The following is a 20,148-nucleotide window of genomic DNA, read 5'->3' as shown; positions in this document are numbered from 1 at the left end:
AGCCAAATAACTAACTAAATAAATAAATAAATAAAATTTATATTTTTAAAATCTGGTGATTATTTTATTTTGAAGCACTTTGATTTTCAGTTTCTAATCACTTAACTGAAAATTTTCATTTTAGTTTAAATTGAAGACATTCTTAGTTTTTACTATTTGATTATTTTACTTCTGAAAGCTTGTGATTCTCTTTAGCCCTGGGAAATCTTTTTTTTTTTTTTGATAAGTTTCTCCCCTTCATTAGTTTTAGTCTCTCCTTATAGAATTATTATTCGTCAGATATTGAACCTTCTAGGTTGATTCACTGTGTCTTTTATGTTTTGTATCCTCTCTTCCATTTATGCTTTTCTCTTTTATTCTGTGTTCTGGGAGATTTCCTTGACTTTCTTCTCCAGTTCTTCTATTAAATTTTAATTTTGGCAAACAAAAGTTTAAATGGTTCTAAAAACTGTCTTTCCTTTTCTGGTGGTTCCATTTTTACAGAATGCACGTGCACACCTGTGTGTAAAATACGGAGCTCCCTGAGTTGGGGGTGGGAAGAGCTTAATGATGAAATCATTCCATAGGTTTTCAGTTGTTCCTTGCTAATCAGCTCTGTACTTGCTGGCTTACAAACTGTCACTTCTGTCATTCTACAAGGTAGATCAGTTCTCTCTGCTGTTTGATTCTGCTTCTGAGAATTCTAAGTTGCAGCTTTGCTATGGTATTCTTCAAAAGCCTTCCATCCTTTTAATTTGCATCTTATAAGAAATTGTTGCTATCTTTAGGTGCTGATTTCACGTACTCTCTGCCTTGCTTCATTTTCTTTGCTCTTATGATGTTGCTTATCATTTTTTTGTATTCCATTGAGGGTTCTGGGCAAGAGAGTAAACACACTTTCAAGTGTTCTGGGCAAGTGTTCAAATTACCATACATTTTTAAGGAAAAACTTCAAACATACCCCAAAATAGAGAATATATTATGACAGACCTTCCTTACCACCCATTATCCAGCTTCAAGAAATTATCAATACATAGCCAATCTTTATTCATCTGTATCCCTACCTATCTGCCCGAGCCCTACTATCCTGCTGGAGTGGGATGTGTTTGTGTGTACATACGCACATGCACTCCTACTCATATATAAAATAAAGTAAAACATCTTTTTAAGAGACACTTACAGTACCATTTTCACATCTAAAAAAATTAACCCATAGTATCAAATGTTCAGTGTTCACATTTCCTCGATTGTTTCATAAATATCTTTTGACAGTGAATTAGGATTCAAACAAGGCTTACCATTGCAGTTAGTTGATATATCTCTTAACCCTCTGTTCATCTCTTTTTTCTCCACTTGCCATTTATTTGTTGAAGAAAAAAACATTTGAGAGTTGCCAGCATATATAGAAGATATTTAAAACTGTTGAGAATGGATGAAGCCATTTAGAAAGTGTGTTTAGAGAGAAGGAGGATGTTCAACATTTAGTGGTTGAGTAAAGGAGGAAGATACTGAGCTACAGGGACTTGTGAGGTCAGAGGAAAGCCAAGGAGAGTATCCTATTGTAAAAGCAGAGTGGAGAGTGGACAACTAAAATGTTTTTGAGTTTTCCGAGACACGTATGGTACAATAGCTTACAGGGATTATTGTTTCCTAGTCTCAGTTGCTAATTTAGCTATGACCATGGTCATTGCTGGATATGTGAGTGTATAAAACAGTTTAGAAATCCAAAGCCCTTTTACTCAATTGTTTTAATTAGAATAAGGAAGGATATAGCTTCAAGTGAAAAGCGGAACTTTGGTATAAGAAACTACTTAATATGAAAGAGTATATTTTTTGCATGAAAATCTGTGACATGGGTTCTTACTGAACTGGTTGGTTCACTGAAGAAAATACCAAATGAATTCTTTTTTTCTTGAGAAATGGTATAAAGTTTTGGCTTGCTCTTTTGTTTGCCATGTAAGATGGAGCAGTTTTTCATATTTTGTATGAATTCAGAAGCAGAAATTTCAGGTTTTCACATACATGTACCCATAAAAGTGAAGTGGAATGTTTAAATATATGGCTTTCATTTGAAGGGAAAAAGAAAAAAGGTAAGGGACTTGATTATGGTAATATGAATTTACTATTTTATATCGGAAACCGTGGGGACCAGTTGTGTTTTGGAATTCAGAATATGTCAGATTTTAGAAAACTAATATGGCCATACACCATACATTGTATAACAACTCCAGCTGGGTCTGAGGCTATACCTTGTAATCAAACATATTAATATTTTTGCAGTTAAATGTATACAAATTCACAATGAGTAAAATACACATAATAAATAGTCTCTTGTCAGTTCACATCATGTTTTGCTATAAACTGAGTTCAAATCAGTTCAGATTTTGCCACCAAATGAATTTAAAAAGACAAAACAAGTAAAGGTGGACTTTAAGAGCTTTTTGGCTTTCAGGTATGTAGGTATGGGATTGTGGGCCTGTAATAGCTCAGTGTTTGCTGAGGGCAGTTTCCAAGTGTTATATGAAGGCAACAAAAGGTAAAGCCTTATACTACTTGGGCTTCTTTCCCCCCCCCTCAATTTTTGCCTGTCCCTCCCCCCCCTTTTCTTATCCCCTTCCTCCTTTCTCCTACTCCATTTCTTCATCCTCTATTTCCATCTCTTCCTTCTCCTCCTCCTTTATTTCTGCCTCTTCCTTCCATCACCATCTCTTCTTCCCAGTCTTATCCTCCTCCTCCATCTTCATCTCTTTCTCCTACTCTTATCAACTCCTCTCCTCCTTTTTCTCTCTTTCTCTTCCGTCATACACATAACCACTGCAGCCTGCTCACTTTATTAGTTTATGTCCTCTAGTACTTGTTAATATGTTCATCCTTTTCAGTTTCTGCACCAAACCATAGTATTGTCATTTTGAAACATTGGAGTGAGAAGAGAAGTGTCAACATAATCATGATTTATAGGTTACTTTTTGTATTTGATCCTTTTTTTTTTTTTGGGCACGCCACGTGGCATGTGGGATCTTAGTTCCCTGACCAGGGATCAAACCTGCACCTCCTGCATTGGAAGTCTGGAGTCTTAACCGCTGGACCGCCAGGGAAGTCCCTTGATCTTTTGTTTTTGTTTATTCAATTAATATTGAAGCACCTACTATAGGTATCCTGGGTGATTTTTTTTCTGATTTATCTTCTGGTTCACTAATGATCCCTTGAGCTGTGTCTAAAATCTACTGTTATGCCTGCCTACTGAATTTAAATTTCAGTTATTGTATTTTTATTTTTAGAAGTTCTGTTTGGTTGTTTTAAAAAAAAATCTATGTCACTTTGAAAATAACTTTCTTATCCCTGAGTTATTTTCAGCTTGCCTAGTAAAAACTGCCAAGTACAGGTGTTTTATAGCCTGTGCTTAATAATTCTAAAATTTGAATTTGAAATTCTAGGACCTTGATAATTCTAGGATCTGTTCCTATTGTCTATTTCTTTTTGTTTATTCTTGCTCATGGTGTCTTGTTTCCTGTCATGCCAAGTGATCTTTGGAAAATTATTTGTGCAAATAATGTGAGGCCAGAGAATTTCTTCCAGGAAAAGTTTGCATTTGCTTTTGCTATTGCTTGGGAGTACTACCAGTGTGAGCCTACTGAGTTTTTTTTTGTTTGTTTGTTTGTTTGCGGTACGCGGGCCTCTCACCGCTGTGGCCTCTCCCGCTGCGGAGCAACAGGCTCCGGACGTGCAGGCCCAGCAGCCATGGCTTACGGGCGCAGCCGCTTCGCGGCATGTGGGATCCTCCCAGACCGGGGCACGAACCCATGTCCCCTGCATCAGCAGGCGGACTCTCAACCACTGCACCACCAGGGAAGCCCTTTTTTTTTTTTTTTTAGACATCTTAATTGGAGTATAATTGCTTTACAATGGTGTGTTAGTTTCTGCTGTATAACAAAGTGAATCAGTTATACATATACATGTGTCCCCATATCTCTTCCCTCTTGCATCTCCCTCCCTCCAACCCTCCCTATCCCACCCCTCTAAGTGGTCACAAAGCACCGAGCTGATCTCCCTGTGCTATGCGGCTGCTTCCCACCAGCTATCTATTTTACGTTTGGTAGTGTATATATGTCCATGCCACTCACTCACTTTGTCCCAGCTTACCCTTTTCCCTCCCCATATCCTCAAGTCCATTCTCTAGTAGGTCTGTGTCTTTATTCCCGTCTTGCCCCTAGGTTCTTCATGACCATTTTTTTAGATTCCATATATATTTGTTAGCATACGGTATTTGTCTTTCTCTTTCTGACTTACTTCACTCTGTATGACAGACTCTAGGTCCATCCATCTCATTACAAATAGCTCAATTTCGTTTCTTTTTATGGCTGAGTAATATTCCATTGTATATATGTGCCACATCTTCTTTAACCATTCATCTGTTGATGGACACTTAGGTTGCTTCCATGTCCTGGCTATTGAGAGCTGCAATGAACATTGTGGTACATGACTCTTTGAATTACGGTTTTCTCAGGGTATATGCCCAGCAGTGGGATTGCTGGGTCGTATGGTAGTTCTATTTTTAGTTTTTTAAGGAACTCCATTCTGTTCTCCATAGTGGCTGTATCAATTTACATTCTCACCAACAGTGCAAGAGGGTTCCCTTTTCTTCACACCCTCTCCAGCATTTATTGTTTGTAGATTTTTTGATGATGGCCATTCTGACCGGTGTGAGGTGTTACCTCATTGTAGTTTTGATTTGCATTTCTCTAATGATTAGTGATGTTGAGCATCTTTTCATGTGTTTTTTGGCAATCTGTATATCTTCTTTGGGGAAATGTCTATTTAGGTCCAGGTTTTTAAGAAGACTTTTGTAAATGTACATTTTATCCAGTGTTTATAGTTGTTTGTCTTTGGTGTTTCATTTCAAATAACCTAGTAACACTTTTATTGGAGACAGAATGTCTCTGTACTATGAAAAATGCATTCTGAGTGCTGTTCTACATGTTGGAGATATGGTAGTCTGCAAAATAGACCAAAGTTCTCACTCTAATAGATAATGCATTTCCTTGGGAGGAGGCAGGTAATGAAATAAGTAAAATATGTAAATGGTAAGTGCTAGAGAGAGAAATAAAGCAGGGAGATAGGGATAGATCAGTAGCATCAGGATGGTGGAAAGTTTATAATCTTAGTATCCAGAGCGGACCTAATTGAGAAAATGATAGATGAATAAACACATGAAGGAGGTGAGTAAGCAGTGTGGCTATGGAGGGGAGGAGCATTCTTGGCAGACAGGTGCAGAGCCCCTGATATGAGTGACAGCAAGAAGACTGATGGGACTGGTTGGAGAGAAAGGTGGAGAGTGAATAGGAGATGATGTTAGAGAGACCTACGTGGTATCTAAGGTCTCACAGATCTTGGAGTCCTGGTAGGCCTTTTTATGGAGTCATAGGAGGATTTTGAGCAGCAGTGTGATGTAACTTTGTTCAACTCAGGACATTATGTTGAGAATAAACTCTAGGGGGACAGAGGTGGGGAGCAGGAGGAAGAGTTAGCTATGACAGTTATCCCAGGATTGTTCTAGGTACTGGTGTTACAGTATAAACAAGACAAAGTTCCTGCTGACTTCCAGTCCACGTTGTAGTTCACTCAGAAGAAACTATTATTTCAGGAAGTGGTAGGTGCTATGAAGAAATATAGGATTTGTTCTGATATTTTATAATTATTAAGAAAATCTTTTTAAGCCTGTAATGTTTATAACCTACATATAAACTAAACTACAGAACATTTTAAATTTGGGGGCTTGTGATAATGAATTAGTTTTATGAACTCTTTTATTTTTTTTTAATTTATATTTAGTTTTGGCTGTGTTGGTCTTCGTTGCTGCATGGAAGCTTCCTCTAGTTGGGACGAGTGGGGGCTACTCTTCATCGCAGTGCACGGGCTTCTCATTGCGGTGGCTTCTCTTGTTTGCGGAGCACGGGCTCTAGGCGCGTGGGCTTCAGTAGTTGTGGCTCGTGGGCTCTAGAGCTCAGTCTCAGTAGTTGTGATGCACAGGTTTAGTAGCTCCACGGCATGTGGAATCTTCCCAGAGCAGGGCTAAAACCTGTGTCCCCTGCATTGGCAGGCAGATTCTTAACCACTGCGCCACCAAGGAAGCCCCTAATTTTATGAATTCTTTTATCTAGCTTATGGTCAAGAAAGGTATAACCTTATGGGAAGTGGGTAAAAATCTATTTCCGTCTGTATTTGTAGATTTGTCTGTTTTTCCTTTTAGTTCTTCTTTTTGCTTTATATATTTGAAGATGAGTTATGGGTGCGTAAAAATGTAGAGTTAATTTTTTTCCCCCTATTGGATTGGGCTCCTAAATCATTATTAAAAAGTCTCTCTTTATCTCTAGTAATGCTTCTTCAAGGTGCTTTGTTTGAAATTAGTATACCTATGGCAACTTTCTTTTAGTTGGTGTTTGCCATGGTCTGTCTCTCTCATCATTTTACTTTTTAAATTTTATGTGATCCTTATATGTAAAGTATATCTCATTTAAGCAACCTGTTTTTAAAAATTCAGTCTTGGTCTTTTACTTGGAATATTTAGTTCATTTACTTTTAAGGCACTTACTGATGTATTTGATTTTATTTTTGCCACTTTATCTTTTATTTCTTTTTTTTTTTCTTAACCTGAGTTTTGGCACCGCAGGTTAAGTTTTTTATTTATTTATTTATTTTTAATTTTGGCTGTGTTGGGTCTTCGTTTCTGTGCGAGGGCTTTCTCTAGTTGCGGCAAGGGGGGCCACTCTTCATCGCGGTGTGCAGTCTCTCTTGTTGCGGAGCTCAGGCTCCAGACGTGCAGGCTCAGTAGTTGTGGCTCACGGGCCTGGTTGCTCCGTGGCATGTGGGATCCTCCCAGACCAGGGCTCGAACCCGTGTCCCCTTCATTGGCAGGCAGATTCTCAACCACTGTGCCACCAGGGAAGCCCTTTATTTCTATTTTTATCCACTTCTTTTATCTTTCTGTCTCTTTCTGAATCTTTTCAATTAATCAAATCCTTTTTATTATTTTATTTTTCTTCTAGTTGTTTATTTATGTATATATTTACTCTTACTTTAGTGGTTTGGCAAACTGTTGCTTGCAGGCCAAATCCAGCTGCCCTTCTGTTTTTGTACATAAAATTTTATTGAAACACAGCCACACCCATTTGTTTACATGTCGTGGTATCATTGCTTTAACACTACAGTAGCATAATTGAGTAGTTGTGCAGAGAGACTACATATATGTATGGTTTGCATAGCCTAAAATATTTACTATATGGCCCTTTATAGAAAAAGTTGGTGTATTCCTACCGTAGGGCTATGGCTCTGAAAATTGAGCATGCATCATAATCACTAGGAGGACTTGTTAATACACAGATTGCAGGGTCCCCATCTCCAGAATTTCTGATTCAGTAGATTTGAGTTGGGGCCTGATAATTTGCATTTCTAACAAATTGCCAGATGATGATCTGGGACCACATTTTGAGTACCACTGCCCTAGAAGTTGCAATACGCATCTTTGACTTTATACAGCCTAAAATAAATTACTGTGTTTACTACTTCCATATTAATACTAAAAGCCTTAGAACCCTTTAACTTTGTTTGCTTACCTCTTTGGAGCACTATTTTATAATAATCTCAGACTGGCCACAGCTCATATGTCCATCAACAGTAGAATGGATATTAATAACTTGTGGCACATTCATGCACTATAAAACTATAAGCAATGAAAATGCATCTTCCAAATATTATATTGAGTGAAAAGTAGCTAGGTACTAGAGTACCTATTATATGATTCCTTTTATATAAAGATCAAAAATGGGCAAAACCGACTGTGGTGTTACAAGTCAAGACTAGTTAGCTTTGGTAGGAAATAGTGACTTTTGCGGGGGTCAGTGAGGGTGCTTACAGGATGCTGATAGTGATCTGTTGGTCTGGAGACTGGTTACACTGGCATATTCCTTTTGTGAAAATTAATTGAGCTGCGTACTTTAATTTATATACTTTTCTCTACCTTGTTTTGATAAAAAGGTAAAAATTAATTTCCTAAGAGTTTAAGAATGTTGAGTTATTTTTAAGCAGTAGAGATATTTACTCATTTTAATTCTTGTGTGTGTGCGGGGGAACAGAGAACACTGTTTCCATGGGAACTTCTGGCTACTCAAGTTTTAGTACCTCTCTCTCTCTGTAGATTTGTGTATATACTCTGTCCCTCTTAGCTACATTTTTTTGTTTCAATATGGTAGTGGCAAATAAAAGCTTATTTGGGATTGTATTAGTTTTTTTAACAGAGCAGTCTCTATAGAGCATAGGTTTTAATTGATCCAAACTGGCTCCCCAATAGCATTATGCTAAAATATATATATATATATATATATTTTTTTTTTTTTTTTTAACTAGAAGATACTTTTTTCCTACAAGTTGTGCTATTTAAGAAAAACACTTGCTGAAATGGAATGTGGTTTATGGGTGTCTACTGAATAGTAAATTTAATGGGTATCTATTTGATTCTTTTTTCCAATAAATAAAACAGTCTTACTTGTCTGGTATATATATTTTAAAATATATTCAATAGTTGGACTTGCAGTCCTTTGTAGGGATGATTTTATTCTGCTGGATTTGGGTGTTTGCATAGGTAAGGGATGCAGACTGAAAGGAAGAGATTCTGGCACGTTGTTGTGAAGCCTGTTGTAAAGCTCCTTCTCTGCCTCGCCCATCTTGTTTGTCGTGGTTGGTTTGTGCAGGGTCCTAGAGAAAACCATCTTCTTGGACGAGTAAAATGCATACATCTTGTGATTTGGAGGGTGGGGTGGGGGTGGGTGGGTTCATTTTATATAAGGAGATTATACTTGTGCGGTTATTCATAAATATTCCAAAAGGAGCTTTGTAGAGTATTTTAGAATCATTTATGAGAACAAATTGTTCAGTTTGGTTTCTGTGGCCTAAATAAACAGCAAATTGTAAGATTACATAGTTAATTATGCCAGTAATGAGCACTGTGATACTCCGTATTTTTACTGATGCAATAATAAGCACTCCAGCAGATTGAATATTGCAGAAAACATTTTCTATTTGTATAAATTTTCATGTGAATTAAATAGGAGAAAACAAATGTAGGTTTATAAACCTTTAGTATTGAATGCCCTTGAAATTTTGATATAGACTAAGGATTGCAACTACATGGAGGATTTTTTAAAAGACATGGAGAATTTTTACCTTTCATCTGGCAGTAGCTGCCATAAGATGATGTCACCTTGTAGCTGATTGGCTGTTACAGCACCTAGGGCAGGGAAGAGAAAGAAAAATGCCGGCACAAACCTCAGTGGTGGTTCTGTGGTTGTTGCTGTCTGTTTTTGATAGAATCTTTGATTAGTATCAAATCTATTGTATTTGGCCATGTGAACTATTCAGAGCATCCTAGGGTGAGGAAAATTAAGAGCTTTCAGAGGAATGAGGCGACTGATTTGCAAACGGATCTGTGATTGTAAGTTGCAGAATCTGGGTATAAGGAATAAGGCAGGGTGTGCTGGAAGATGCAGTATGGGAGGAGCTGGCGGAAAATGCTTATATGAGTAGCAGAGAAATGAAAAATGCTTTTTACTGTTCTTAGAGTTAATGTATTCGGTTTTATGTTTTGACTTAATATATATAGGTAGGAAATATAATATTGCAGACTGATTTTAAATTATACTGGGTTATTTTATATAGTGTTAGTCAATATATAAATGCTTATTCAAAGGAGCTTTATTTTATATTATATATCATAGAAATTAATGGCTTTATATATAGCTTTATTTGATTTTGAGTCTTATGGAAAACTGAGCAAAGCTTAGTTCTCGTAAAATACATTTTTCTAATGATTTGTGCAGATAAAAGCTTTGATGATGAAGAATCAGTGGATGGAAATAGGCCATCATCAGCTGCTTCAGCCTTCAAGGTTCCTGCACCTAAAACATCCGGAAATCCTGTCAACAGTGCAAGGAAGCCTGGTTCAGCAGGTGGCCCTAAGGTTGGAGGTAATGTAAATCCATTTCAAATCTGATGTGCATGCCTCATGCCCTTGATATGGCCACACATACTTAGAACTTTAGAGGCATATGTTTATTCATGACTGCAGCAGGATTGCAGGTCTGGAGAGTCTGTTGCAACACACAGAAGAATGTGCTGCCTTTTTGAAAATGTTTAAGATATTGTATTTTGATATTTCCTGTCAGAACATATATGAGTTTGTGTTTTCTTGAGAGTATTTATTTTTCAGAAGCCATGAAAAGATATTTAAGGGAATTTTTTGGGTTTGGGTTTTGTTTTGTTTTTTGTTTTTAAGGAGAAAGGTTTTACAGAATTTGGCTATTTTCAGATGCTTTAGTTGTTAAAGAAATATTGATATATGTAATGTTATATATTCATCTAGGGCATGAGTCTTAAATACTCTAACATTGGAAAAATGTTTGAAGATACTGGGTATTGAATAGTTTGTCACAATAGGAAATGGGTGGTGGTCAAGTAAAACTGCCTCAAAAATATTTTCTGGATTAGATAATAATAAATAGGAAAAAACAGGTTTTATGCAGTTATACAGAAAATAGTACATTCTTTGATCATTTTAAAACTATTTCTAGCATATTGTCTAATCTTTGAATTTTTAATGAGTATTTTTTCGTATACTAATTAGAAAGTTGTGAGTCCTTTTCAGGTGCTAGTTTTGCCAAGTTTTTATGGTAAAATGAATCCTATAAGAAAAAGGGTAAATATTTAATACTAACAAGACAGTAGTTCCTTTCTTTCCCTTTTTTGTTAATAAATTTGTGTGTTAGTTATAATTTGGGAAAACAGATTTTTCCTTGTTTATGATAGCTGGTGGGAAAGTCATGGTCTTCAGGATTTTGTTTTTTCTCTGTCTGTAGTTCTTTTAGTAAAAGCAAAAAGGAAAGAAAAATAAACTATATTTTGACCAGGTTCTCTAAGTTGTGTGCTCTTGATCTTTTTATACAACCAAACGTTATTTTCTATGTTATATGATATTCTAAATATAGGAAAACTATTATAAATATTTCATCTTAAATATCTTTAACTAATATGTCATGTAACCAACAAGAAAGATGGTATGGTATAGGTATACACACACACATATTTGCATGCATATAAATAAATAGATAAATAAAATACTGTTTAATAGAAATGTCTTATTGATTTCTCTGGATATTTCGGGTAATTTATACTTTAGTATTTTAATTATTTTATTTTTGTTTTGCAATTATAGGAGTGTATTCTCATTCAGATGTTAGTTATTATATCCTATTACATGATGTCTATTATGCATTCTTACTTATTTCTGGTAAAAAGTAAATGACATTCTTTGCTTTCTTACTTTTGTAACAAATGACTACCTTCACTTACTACAAGGAATATTTTTTTATTTTGAGATATAGGTTTCCAATCTATGATACTATGATAATTATTTTATGAAACTGTCTTATTTGACTTAAAATGGATTAATATTTGAAATTCATGGTGAAAATATTTAACATTTTTGTGAATCTGAGCCAGTAGTTTATAATTAGCTCTGATTTTCATGTTTTACTTTCTTTTCTTAGATGAAAATTGAAGATTGTAGTTTACCTACCAAAGGTCACTTAATTCTGATGTTAATCAAATTGATAAAATCAGATTTCTTTTTAAAGAAACAGTAGACTTTCTTAATGCCATTCCCCCCTTCTCTGATTTGTAGTCCTACCAGATATGAGAATGTAGGTAGCTTTCATGATTGTAGTCATTAATCACTCATACAGATTATATTATCCATCCTGGCAGTGGCCCTTTTGATAAAAATAAGGGAGAGACCTTCATTCTTTTTTCATTCTCCTCTTCCTGCACTTCTTCCTCCTCAGTCTTTTGGCAGTTGCGTATTCATTCTGCAATTTTTAGTTTATTTCTTTTGTTTGCCATAGCTCATTTAGGTTCATTCATTACCCATTTTTGTAAGAAAAAAGCTATTAGAGGATACTGATATTGCTTCAGAAATTGTTATTCTTGGCTGTCAGCCCTTCTTTGAAAATTTAACTTTAGATCTTTTTGTTCTTGGCAGAAGCTTATTGATTTTTAAATCAGTTGTAGAATGTTTTCTTAGAGTTGTAGAATCTTTGAGTTAGAAGGGACATTGGGAGTCATATAGTTAAATTTACTATTCAAGTATAGCAATCCCTTTCAAAATATTCTGATAGATGATTATTCAGCATCTGATGAAATATGTGCTCATGGATTAAAATTTGGGACAAAAACCATCTGCAGTACCACTACGTATAGACATAATCAACTGATAAATTATGATGTACTTTGTTCCAGTTATTTTTATAATAACTTTTCTAACTATTTTTACACATAGAAATATTTTCTCAGGAGGAGGACAGAATTGGCACCCTTCCTTTTGTAGTTTTGTATACCTTTTGTCTCATTAATATTTTACCCTGATCATTTCCTCATTGGTCTAAAATTATTAATTTAAAACTATTCATGGTTAGTATTCATATCTAGGCTGCTTTCATGTTTTCTGCAATTATAAACGGTGCCATCATTCTTTTAAGTATATATTTTATTAGCATATCTCCAATCATTTCCTTGGAATAAATTTTTAAAGTTTACTTAATCAAAAGTTACAGAGATTTCTTGTGTTCTTTCAGTTTGGCGTAGTATCCTCCAGAAAAGTTATAAGCCATTTCAATTCTGGATAAATTTAATTATTTTTTTATATTGCATTAAAATCTGCCTCCTTGTAACTTAGGCAGGGAAGATGAATTATCTGTTAACATAATACTTTCAAATTCTTGAAGGTTGTCCTGTCTCTCTTTATATAACTATTGTGTTTTCTAGACTGTACAGTTTCTTTCTCATAACTTTACATGGAATAATGGTGATTTAGTCCAGGCATTTTATTTGCTACTCCTTGGTATATAATAAACAGGTATGATTAGTTCCTAATTAAAGGAGTATGGTAGACGGAGGTATACAATAGTGGTATAAGCCAGTCACAGTCCACTGAGTTTAACAGATTTCTTTTCAGAAGGATTACCAAAATAATAAAGTGAGCTTCTTTGGAATCCTCATTGAATCTGCTCTGAAGTTTTGGAGTTTAATTTACTTCACTTCTCCCAGAGATATATGTCAAGATTAAAGAGATGTATGCTATTTTTAGCAAAGTATCCTAGCCAGTTAAAGCCAGTAGGACCTGTGTTTAATCTTTACTGTGTGTTAGTTTTGTTTTGTTCTTTGCCTCGGTGTGCCAACCTTTTCTACTCATATTGTAATTGTGGGGCTTTTAAACCAAGGAGAATTAAAAAAGAAAAGGTTATGGGTTGCTCCCATAACCTTTTCCAAATATATCATGGCTATAAAAATCCATATTATGTGGATGTCAAAAGTGTTACCTTTGTGCTTTGCTAATTAGAATAAGGATAAATTGAATTCCCTTAAATAGTCCATTTTCTGAATAACATTTGTGGCTTCATAATAGGAATTTAGATAAACATATTTTCCCTCCTTTTGGCTTTATGGCTTTAATACAATTGCTGATTATACCAGATTATTTGTAATACTTACATCTCTATAGTATTTTAGGTAATAGTTTTTTAAAATTGGGGGATGTTTTTACTTATGTTCTCTCATTTAAACCTCAGAACTCTTTGAGTTAGATACTTTATCTCAGTTTTACTGATGAGCAAACTAAAGTTCAGAGAATTTAAGCAACTTGAACAGGTCATGCATCTAATAAGTAGATGAGGCACAAAAATCACGTTGCTATACTGCCACCAACACTAATCTCACTGGGTAAATAAGAACTCTTCTAGATCCTAAAGCTCTGAGGTTATAATCTACAGGAATGATCACTACTTTCAGGGTCCACAAATCAGTCATTTTAAACCTCAACTAGTATGATTCCCAGCAAAATAGAATATTTGGAAGTAAGCAAACTGGTAATTTTTTCATTATAAATGGAAATACTTTTTAGAGTTTTCTTTTTGAAATTGCCTTTTTAAAGCTTACTGAGTTATAATGTCCTTATTCCTGTACCAATTATTTTGGCTGCTATTCTTTTCTAAAAATAAAAATTGAATTAGATGATGATATAATTGTTTTTGTTTATCATTAGTACCAGATTCTGACGTTAGTGATTTGTCACTGAGGCTTGTATGTAATCATTGAAACACATCATTAACCAAATCATCAATTGTCAAAGTTCTGTTGTTCTCTCTCACTTGCCCATTCATTCAAGCAGACAGAGTATTTTCTCTCAATTGTTTCCATCTAATATCAAAGGCTACTTTGAAATGGCTTTAACTTTGAATTCTTACAATTGGTTAATTACTGTCTTTTCAAATTCAGTAGTACTTACTTGTCTTTAGGGTATTTTATATTAGTTTTACTTTATGTCTTACCTGAGGTTTTATTAAGAATGTCTAAATATCTGTTTTCCACAAATTATGCTAATCATTCCCATTTTTTCCTGTGATGCAAACAACAAAGATGTTTTTCCTTTTAAACAAATAAAGATCATGAAAATCAGTATGTATTTAATAAAACAAATCTCACAGAATTTGTTGTTTAATCTTGAAATCTAAGTTTTTAATTCGTAAACCTAAATTTCTTGTTTTTGAACTTATGTAAAACCAAATAACTTTTCTGTTTGTGTATTTTGTTTTGCTCATTTTCTTCCTCCTTTCTTCCCCTTAATGACAGGGAATGATACTAAACCCAAAAGATTTTAGCCTTGAAGGGATCTTAAAAGATGATCTGACCACAGTTCAGATGAAGAGACTAAGCCTCAGAAAGCTAAATGATGTATCCAAGATCCGTTAGTTATTAGCAGAGATGAAACAAGGGCCCAGTGTTTGGCCCACCGTCAAGGGCTTTTTGGATTATCTCTGGGTCATCTCCTCACTAATACCGCATATAATACATATTTCGTATTTTTATCCCATATAGCAAAACACTATTAATGACATTTGGAATTTAAGGATTGGCCAGTCACCATTCTGTCTTAAATTTCTGTGAATCCCATGTCATTCATCATAAGATGCCCTGGTGCTGTCTCTCTTAACTGTGGTTTTAAGGTAAATAAGATTTGAATAATTAACCAATAAGTTATTATAAATATAAATCAATAAACTGCCCAATGGCCTACTGTGTCTAAGAATATGTGTGTTTTGCTGTAGTTATTTTCTTTGTCCTCAGTTTTGTTTTACCTCTTGTGCAAGACTTAAAGTCAAAGAAATTTCATTGTGCAAGGTTTATTTTCTGAAGCATTCAGAATGTTTGAGAAGTGAGGAAATTAATATAAACAGCCAAATTATTGTGATTAAAATTAGTAGATATATTGAAGACCCAGTCTCTTCACAGATGAGTTATTGTCTTTATCTACATGTGTATGTAGAGCTTACTGTGTGCAAGGCTTCATGTTAGGCACTGAAGAGACCATAGGAATGCTCAAGAAAGAAAGCAGAAAAGAAATTGGAAAAGAAATTACAATATCTGTCCATGCTCATTATCCCACCAACCAGTGTTAGTGGTTTTTAGTGTTTTGGCCTTTCCATACTTCATTTGCCTATACTTTTTGACTGAGATTTAAGTGTTAGAAAATTATAGTGTCATATAGGTAGGCAAATTGATTTCAAGGTTTGCCTCAGAAAAGAGTGAAATATTAATATAGATCACACATGTGAGGGATTTTCCATTAGTTAGATTTGTTATACTTGATCCATATAAAGTAGAAGTTTGTAATAACTTACAATTCCAACTTATATTTATTACATTATATTACTGAATTGGTAAGAAGCATTATTTCTGTGACGGGCATGCTGTAAATTTAATTTTTTCCATTAACTTGGCATTTTTCTTTTTTAGAACCAATTTATGTGTTTCTTACTAATAAATTGAATGGCATAATTTGATTTTTTAAATATAAAATGTATACCCACTGTTAACAAGTCTAACATTAGAGAAATGTTTAGAAAAAAAAACTTTCATACCATCTTGCTTTTCTAATCTCATTGCCCAGTGTTATGTATGATATCCTTCCACATCTTACTCCATTTTTATTTGTGTAGGTATTTAGATTAGATTTTATTTTTGCCCCCATTAAACATACTAGTAAACACTTTGCAACTTGCTTTTTTTTCACAAAACATCCTTCTGTCCTTCAGCATCAAGAATGAGAGCTATCACATTCTTTTAATAGCTATACAGTGTTCCACATTATTGATGTACCATGATTTAATAAACTATTTCTCTGTCAGTGTCATTCAGGTTGTTCGCAACTTTATGCCATTACAAAGAATGCAGGTCTCCATGTACTTATGTATTTGGTCATTCTGGTGCTTCTGATCTGTAGAATAGACTCCTCTAAATGAGGTTGCTTGGTCAAGGTTGTGTGCGCTTTTAATTTTTTTTTTTAACATCTTTATTGGAGTATAATTGCTTTACAATGGTGTGTTAGTTTCTGCTTTATAACAGAGTGAATCATGTGCTTTTAATTTTAATAAAGACATTATTTTACCTTCTCCGGCCTTGAATATAACAGGTTCATTGTGATGGGTGAAAAATGGTACTTCTTTTTCTTAATCCTCATCCGTCTATCCAGCCAGCCAGCAGCTAGCAGATGTTTACTGGAAGCTTTTAGTATGCTGCTATTCTCGTAATCTCTGGGAAATATCAGTGAACAAGAACAAACACCCTGTCCTCCCAGAGTTTATATTCCAGTGAGATTCAGAATATTTAAATTCATTAATAGGGATTAGCATATCCTCTTGTGTGAGTTGTAATTTGTTATTATTTGCCCATTTTTTAATTGGGCTGTTTTGTCTTCTCAGTTTGTTACAGTTTTTAAAATATTAGGCCTTTTATGCTTTTATTAAAAGTTACAAATATTTCTTCAGTTCCTCCTTTGTCTATGGCATTTTTATGTCAAAATTAAAAAATTTTTGTTTTGGTAGGTAAAATATCTATCTTTTTTTTTTTTTTTTAACTTCCCAATTTCCTGTCTTGAATAAGAAGGACTATTGTCTAGTCCCCAAAGTTTATACAAATAGTCTAATTTATTCTAAAACATAAATTATTTTACATTTAGTTTGTTAAGTATATCTGGAATTTTTTTTTGTATAAAGTGACAGTATATTCATTTTAATTTGTTTTCTTCCTTATGTATGGGCAAGTTAATGTCGATGCAATTGGATAAAGCATTCTTTACTCCATTGAATTGAGATACTACTAACTGGATATATTTTGGTTACTGATGTTCCTGATGTTTATCTGTACTTATTCTAACTTTTTAGTGAGTGGTTTCCCAAACTTTTTATTATGAAAATTTTTAAGCATATAGAAAAGTTGGCATGCAGTAAACACTCATCACCTAGATTTAATAACTAGCATTTTGTCATATTTGTTTTAACCATCTCCATATAGATATATTCCCACACGTATTCTTTTTTTTTCCAAAACTCAACAGTTGGAAAGTAAATTGTAGACATCATGACATTTCAGCCATAAATATTTAATATACACCTCCTAAGACTTAAAGGTGTGCTTCATTATAACCATAATACAATTATCATATGCCAGAAAATTCCATAATATTATGTATAAAAAAATCCCTTCACCAATTTTTATACCATGACATTGACTTTTTTTTAAAAGAGTCTATGCTAGTTGTCTTTTAGATTGTCCCATGCTGTGGATTTGTCTGATTTCTTTGTGGTGATATTTAACTTGTTCCTTTAAGCCCTTTTATTTTCTGTAAGTTTATTCTAACTATATACCTCCTTTTAAGCACTTCCATTCTGTATTCAAATTTCCTCAAATGTCCTAAAAATATTTTTTAATAAGCGATTCTGTGGGGCCAGAAAGAAAAATTTACTGTTTGTTAGTTCAGGAATGCCCTCTTCTGTTGGTATAGTGAAATGCAACTTCTTTTCTAAATGATACATGGAAGGCTTTCTATTCAGTGCTTCTGATTCTGTGATACCATCTCATTTCAGTAGAACTGTTGTCTTTTTCTTCCTTTCCTTTATCCGCCAAGCTTTGAAGGAATACCTCCACCTTCTAAGTGCTACTTACCTCTTGTTCCGAGGGGAACCATATTTGATGTCTTCGTACTCCACTGCCAAGATCCTCCTCTTCCATACAAATTCCTCGGATTTTTCTCTCCAGTGAGGACTCTGTAATTGACATTGCTGGTTTTGGTTGTTTGTATTTCCCCATTTACCTGTAAATTGAAGTTTGAAGTGAGAACTTGTATTACAAGTATGTGCTGTGGACAGTTTTTCTTTTTGATCTCTGGTTTTTGGAGTATTTAGTAAAACATTTGATTTGAATTTGGATGACTACCATTTTCCCATGGGAATCAGAATGTCTACTGTAAGTTTTAAAATTGGGTAAGGAAATAACCTTTTTTTTTAAACTAGATAATCCATTATCTCAGCATTTTGTTGAATTTTAGGCATTATTATTGAATTACTTTCCTTGTTGATCTGAATCACTTCTTTGTCGTGTATCAAATTTTTGTACATTTATGGGTCTGTTTCGAAGTTTGTGTTTTGTTCATTTGATTAGTTGGCCTATCCCTGCACTAAAACCTGTCATCATTATCTTAGGTTTGTAAGTCTTCATTTCTGTTAGGGCAAGTACTTCCTCCCTTTTCTTATAAGGATTATCTCAACAGTTCTTGGCCCATTGCCCTTCCAAACTTTAGAATCAGCTTGACAACTTCCACAAGAAATCCTGTTGGAGGCTTGATTATGGCAGTACTTTGGGAAGGCTGGACATCTTTATGATACTGAGTCTTCCTGTCCATGAACACAGAATACCTACCCATTTATTTTAGTGTTCTTTAATGTCTCATTAAAATTTATTCTTTTTTCCACCTCAGGGTTTTTCACTTTTTTTGTTTTGTTTTTGTTTGTTTGGTTTGTTTTATTTCTAGATACCTCAGAATATTTTTATTTTATGTTAAAAAACGTAGTTTTTTTTTTTCGCTGCGTTGGGTCTTCACTGCTGTGTGCGGGCTTTCTCTAGTTGCGGCGAGAGGGGGCTACTCTTCGTTGCAGTGCGTGGGCTTCTCATTGCGGTGGCTTCTGTTGGTGCAGAGCATGGGCTCTGGAGTGCAGGCTCAGTAGTTGTGGCGCAGGGGCTTAGTTGCTCCGCAGCATGTGGGATCTTCCCGGACCAGGGCTCAAACACATGTCCTCTGCATTGACAGGTGGATTCTTAACCACTGTGCCACCAGGGAAGTCCCAAAAAGCATAGTAATTTTTTTAATTGTAAAACTTCATTGAAAGAAATTTTAAAAGTCATAAATAAATGGACATGCTGCATTCCTGGATAGGAAAACAGTGTTACAAAGATGTGAGTTCTCCCCAAATTCATCTATAGAGTCAACGCATTTTCTTTTTTTTTTTAAATTGAGGTATCGTTGACATGCAACGTTATATCATTTTCAGTTGTACAATATAATGATTCAATATTTTTATATATTGCAAAATGATCACCACAATAAGTCTAGTTAACATCCGTCACCATACACAGTTACAGAGCTTTTTTTCCCTTGTGATGAGAACTTTTGAGATTAACTCCCTTAGCAACTTTCAAATATGCAGTACAGTGTCAACTCTAGTCACCATGCTGTACTTTACATCCCATAGCTTATTTATTTTATAACTGGAAGTCTGTACCTTTTGACTCCCTTCACCTATTTCATCCACCCCTTGCCTCTGGCAACCACCAATCTGTTCTCTGTATCTGTGTGCTTGTTTTTTTGTTTGTTTGTTTTTTAGATTTCACATATAAGCGAGATCATACTGTATTTGTCTTTCTCTGTCTGATTTATTTCACTCAGCATGATGCCCTCAAGGTTCCTGGACATAGTATTTTCTTAATTTAAAATTTCTAACTTTGTTGCTGATGCATAGAAATGAAATCAATTATTATATTTTGATTTTATATCTAGTCACCTAGCTAAAGTTTAATTTTTAATGATTTTACTATATATTATTTTGGGTTTTCTATCTACACCAGGATTTGGCAAATTATAGCCAGCAGGCCAAATGTGTCCTTGCTATCTGGTTTTAGAAATAAAGGTTTATTGGAATGTCAGGGAACTAAGGTCCTGCAGGCCCTGCGGCCAAA

The 20,148-nt window shown here is 34.6% G+C and overlaps 1 protein-coding gene across 39 annotated transcripts in view; it reads left to right on the top strand.

The window, feature by feature from the left end:
- The window catches only part of CLASP2 (cytoplasmic linker associated protein 2), a 189,798-nt gene that overhangs the window by 43,789 nt on the left and 125,861 nt on the right, over nucleotides 1-20,148 (top strand). For 28 of the 39 annotated variants that reach the window (XM_067753641.1, XM_067753640.1, XM_067753653.1 and 25 more), the window contains one exon: nucleotides 9,849-9,995. In XM_067753641.1, coding sequence (XP_067609742.1) covers nucleotides 9,849-9,995 — 147 coding nt within the window. Of the gene's footprint in view, nucleotides 1-9,253; nucleotides 9,464-9,848; nucleotides 9,996-20,148 lie in introns of those variants that run through there. The other 11 variants (XM_067753679.1, XM_067753678.1, XM_067753673.1 and 8 more) reach the window with 1 other exon arrangement.

The sequence above is a fragment of the Pseudorca crassidens genome, chromosome 10 (assembly GCF_039906515.1).
Source record: "Pseudorca crassidens isolate mPseCra1 chromosome 10, mPseCra1.hap1, whole genome shotgun sequence".
NCBI classification, from domain to species: Eukaryota; Metazoa; Chordata; class Mammalia; order Artiodactyla; family Delphinidae; genus Pseudorca; species Pseudorca crassidens.
Note: the sequence above shows the minus strand (reverse complement) of the source record. Positions and strands in the feature narration are given on the sequence as shown.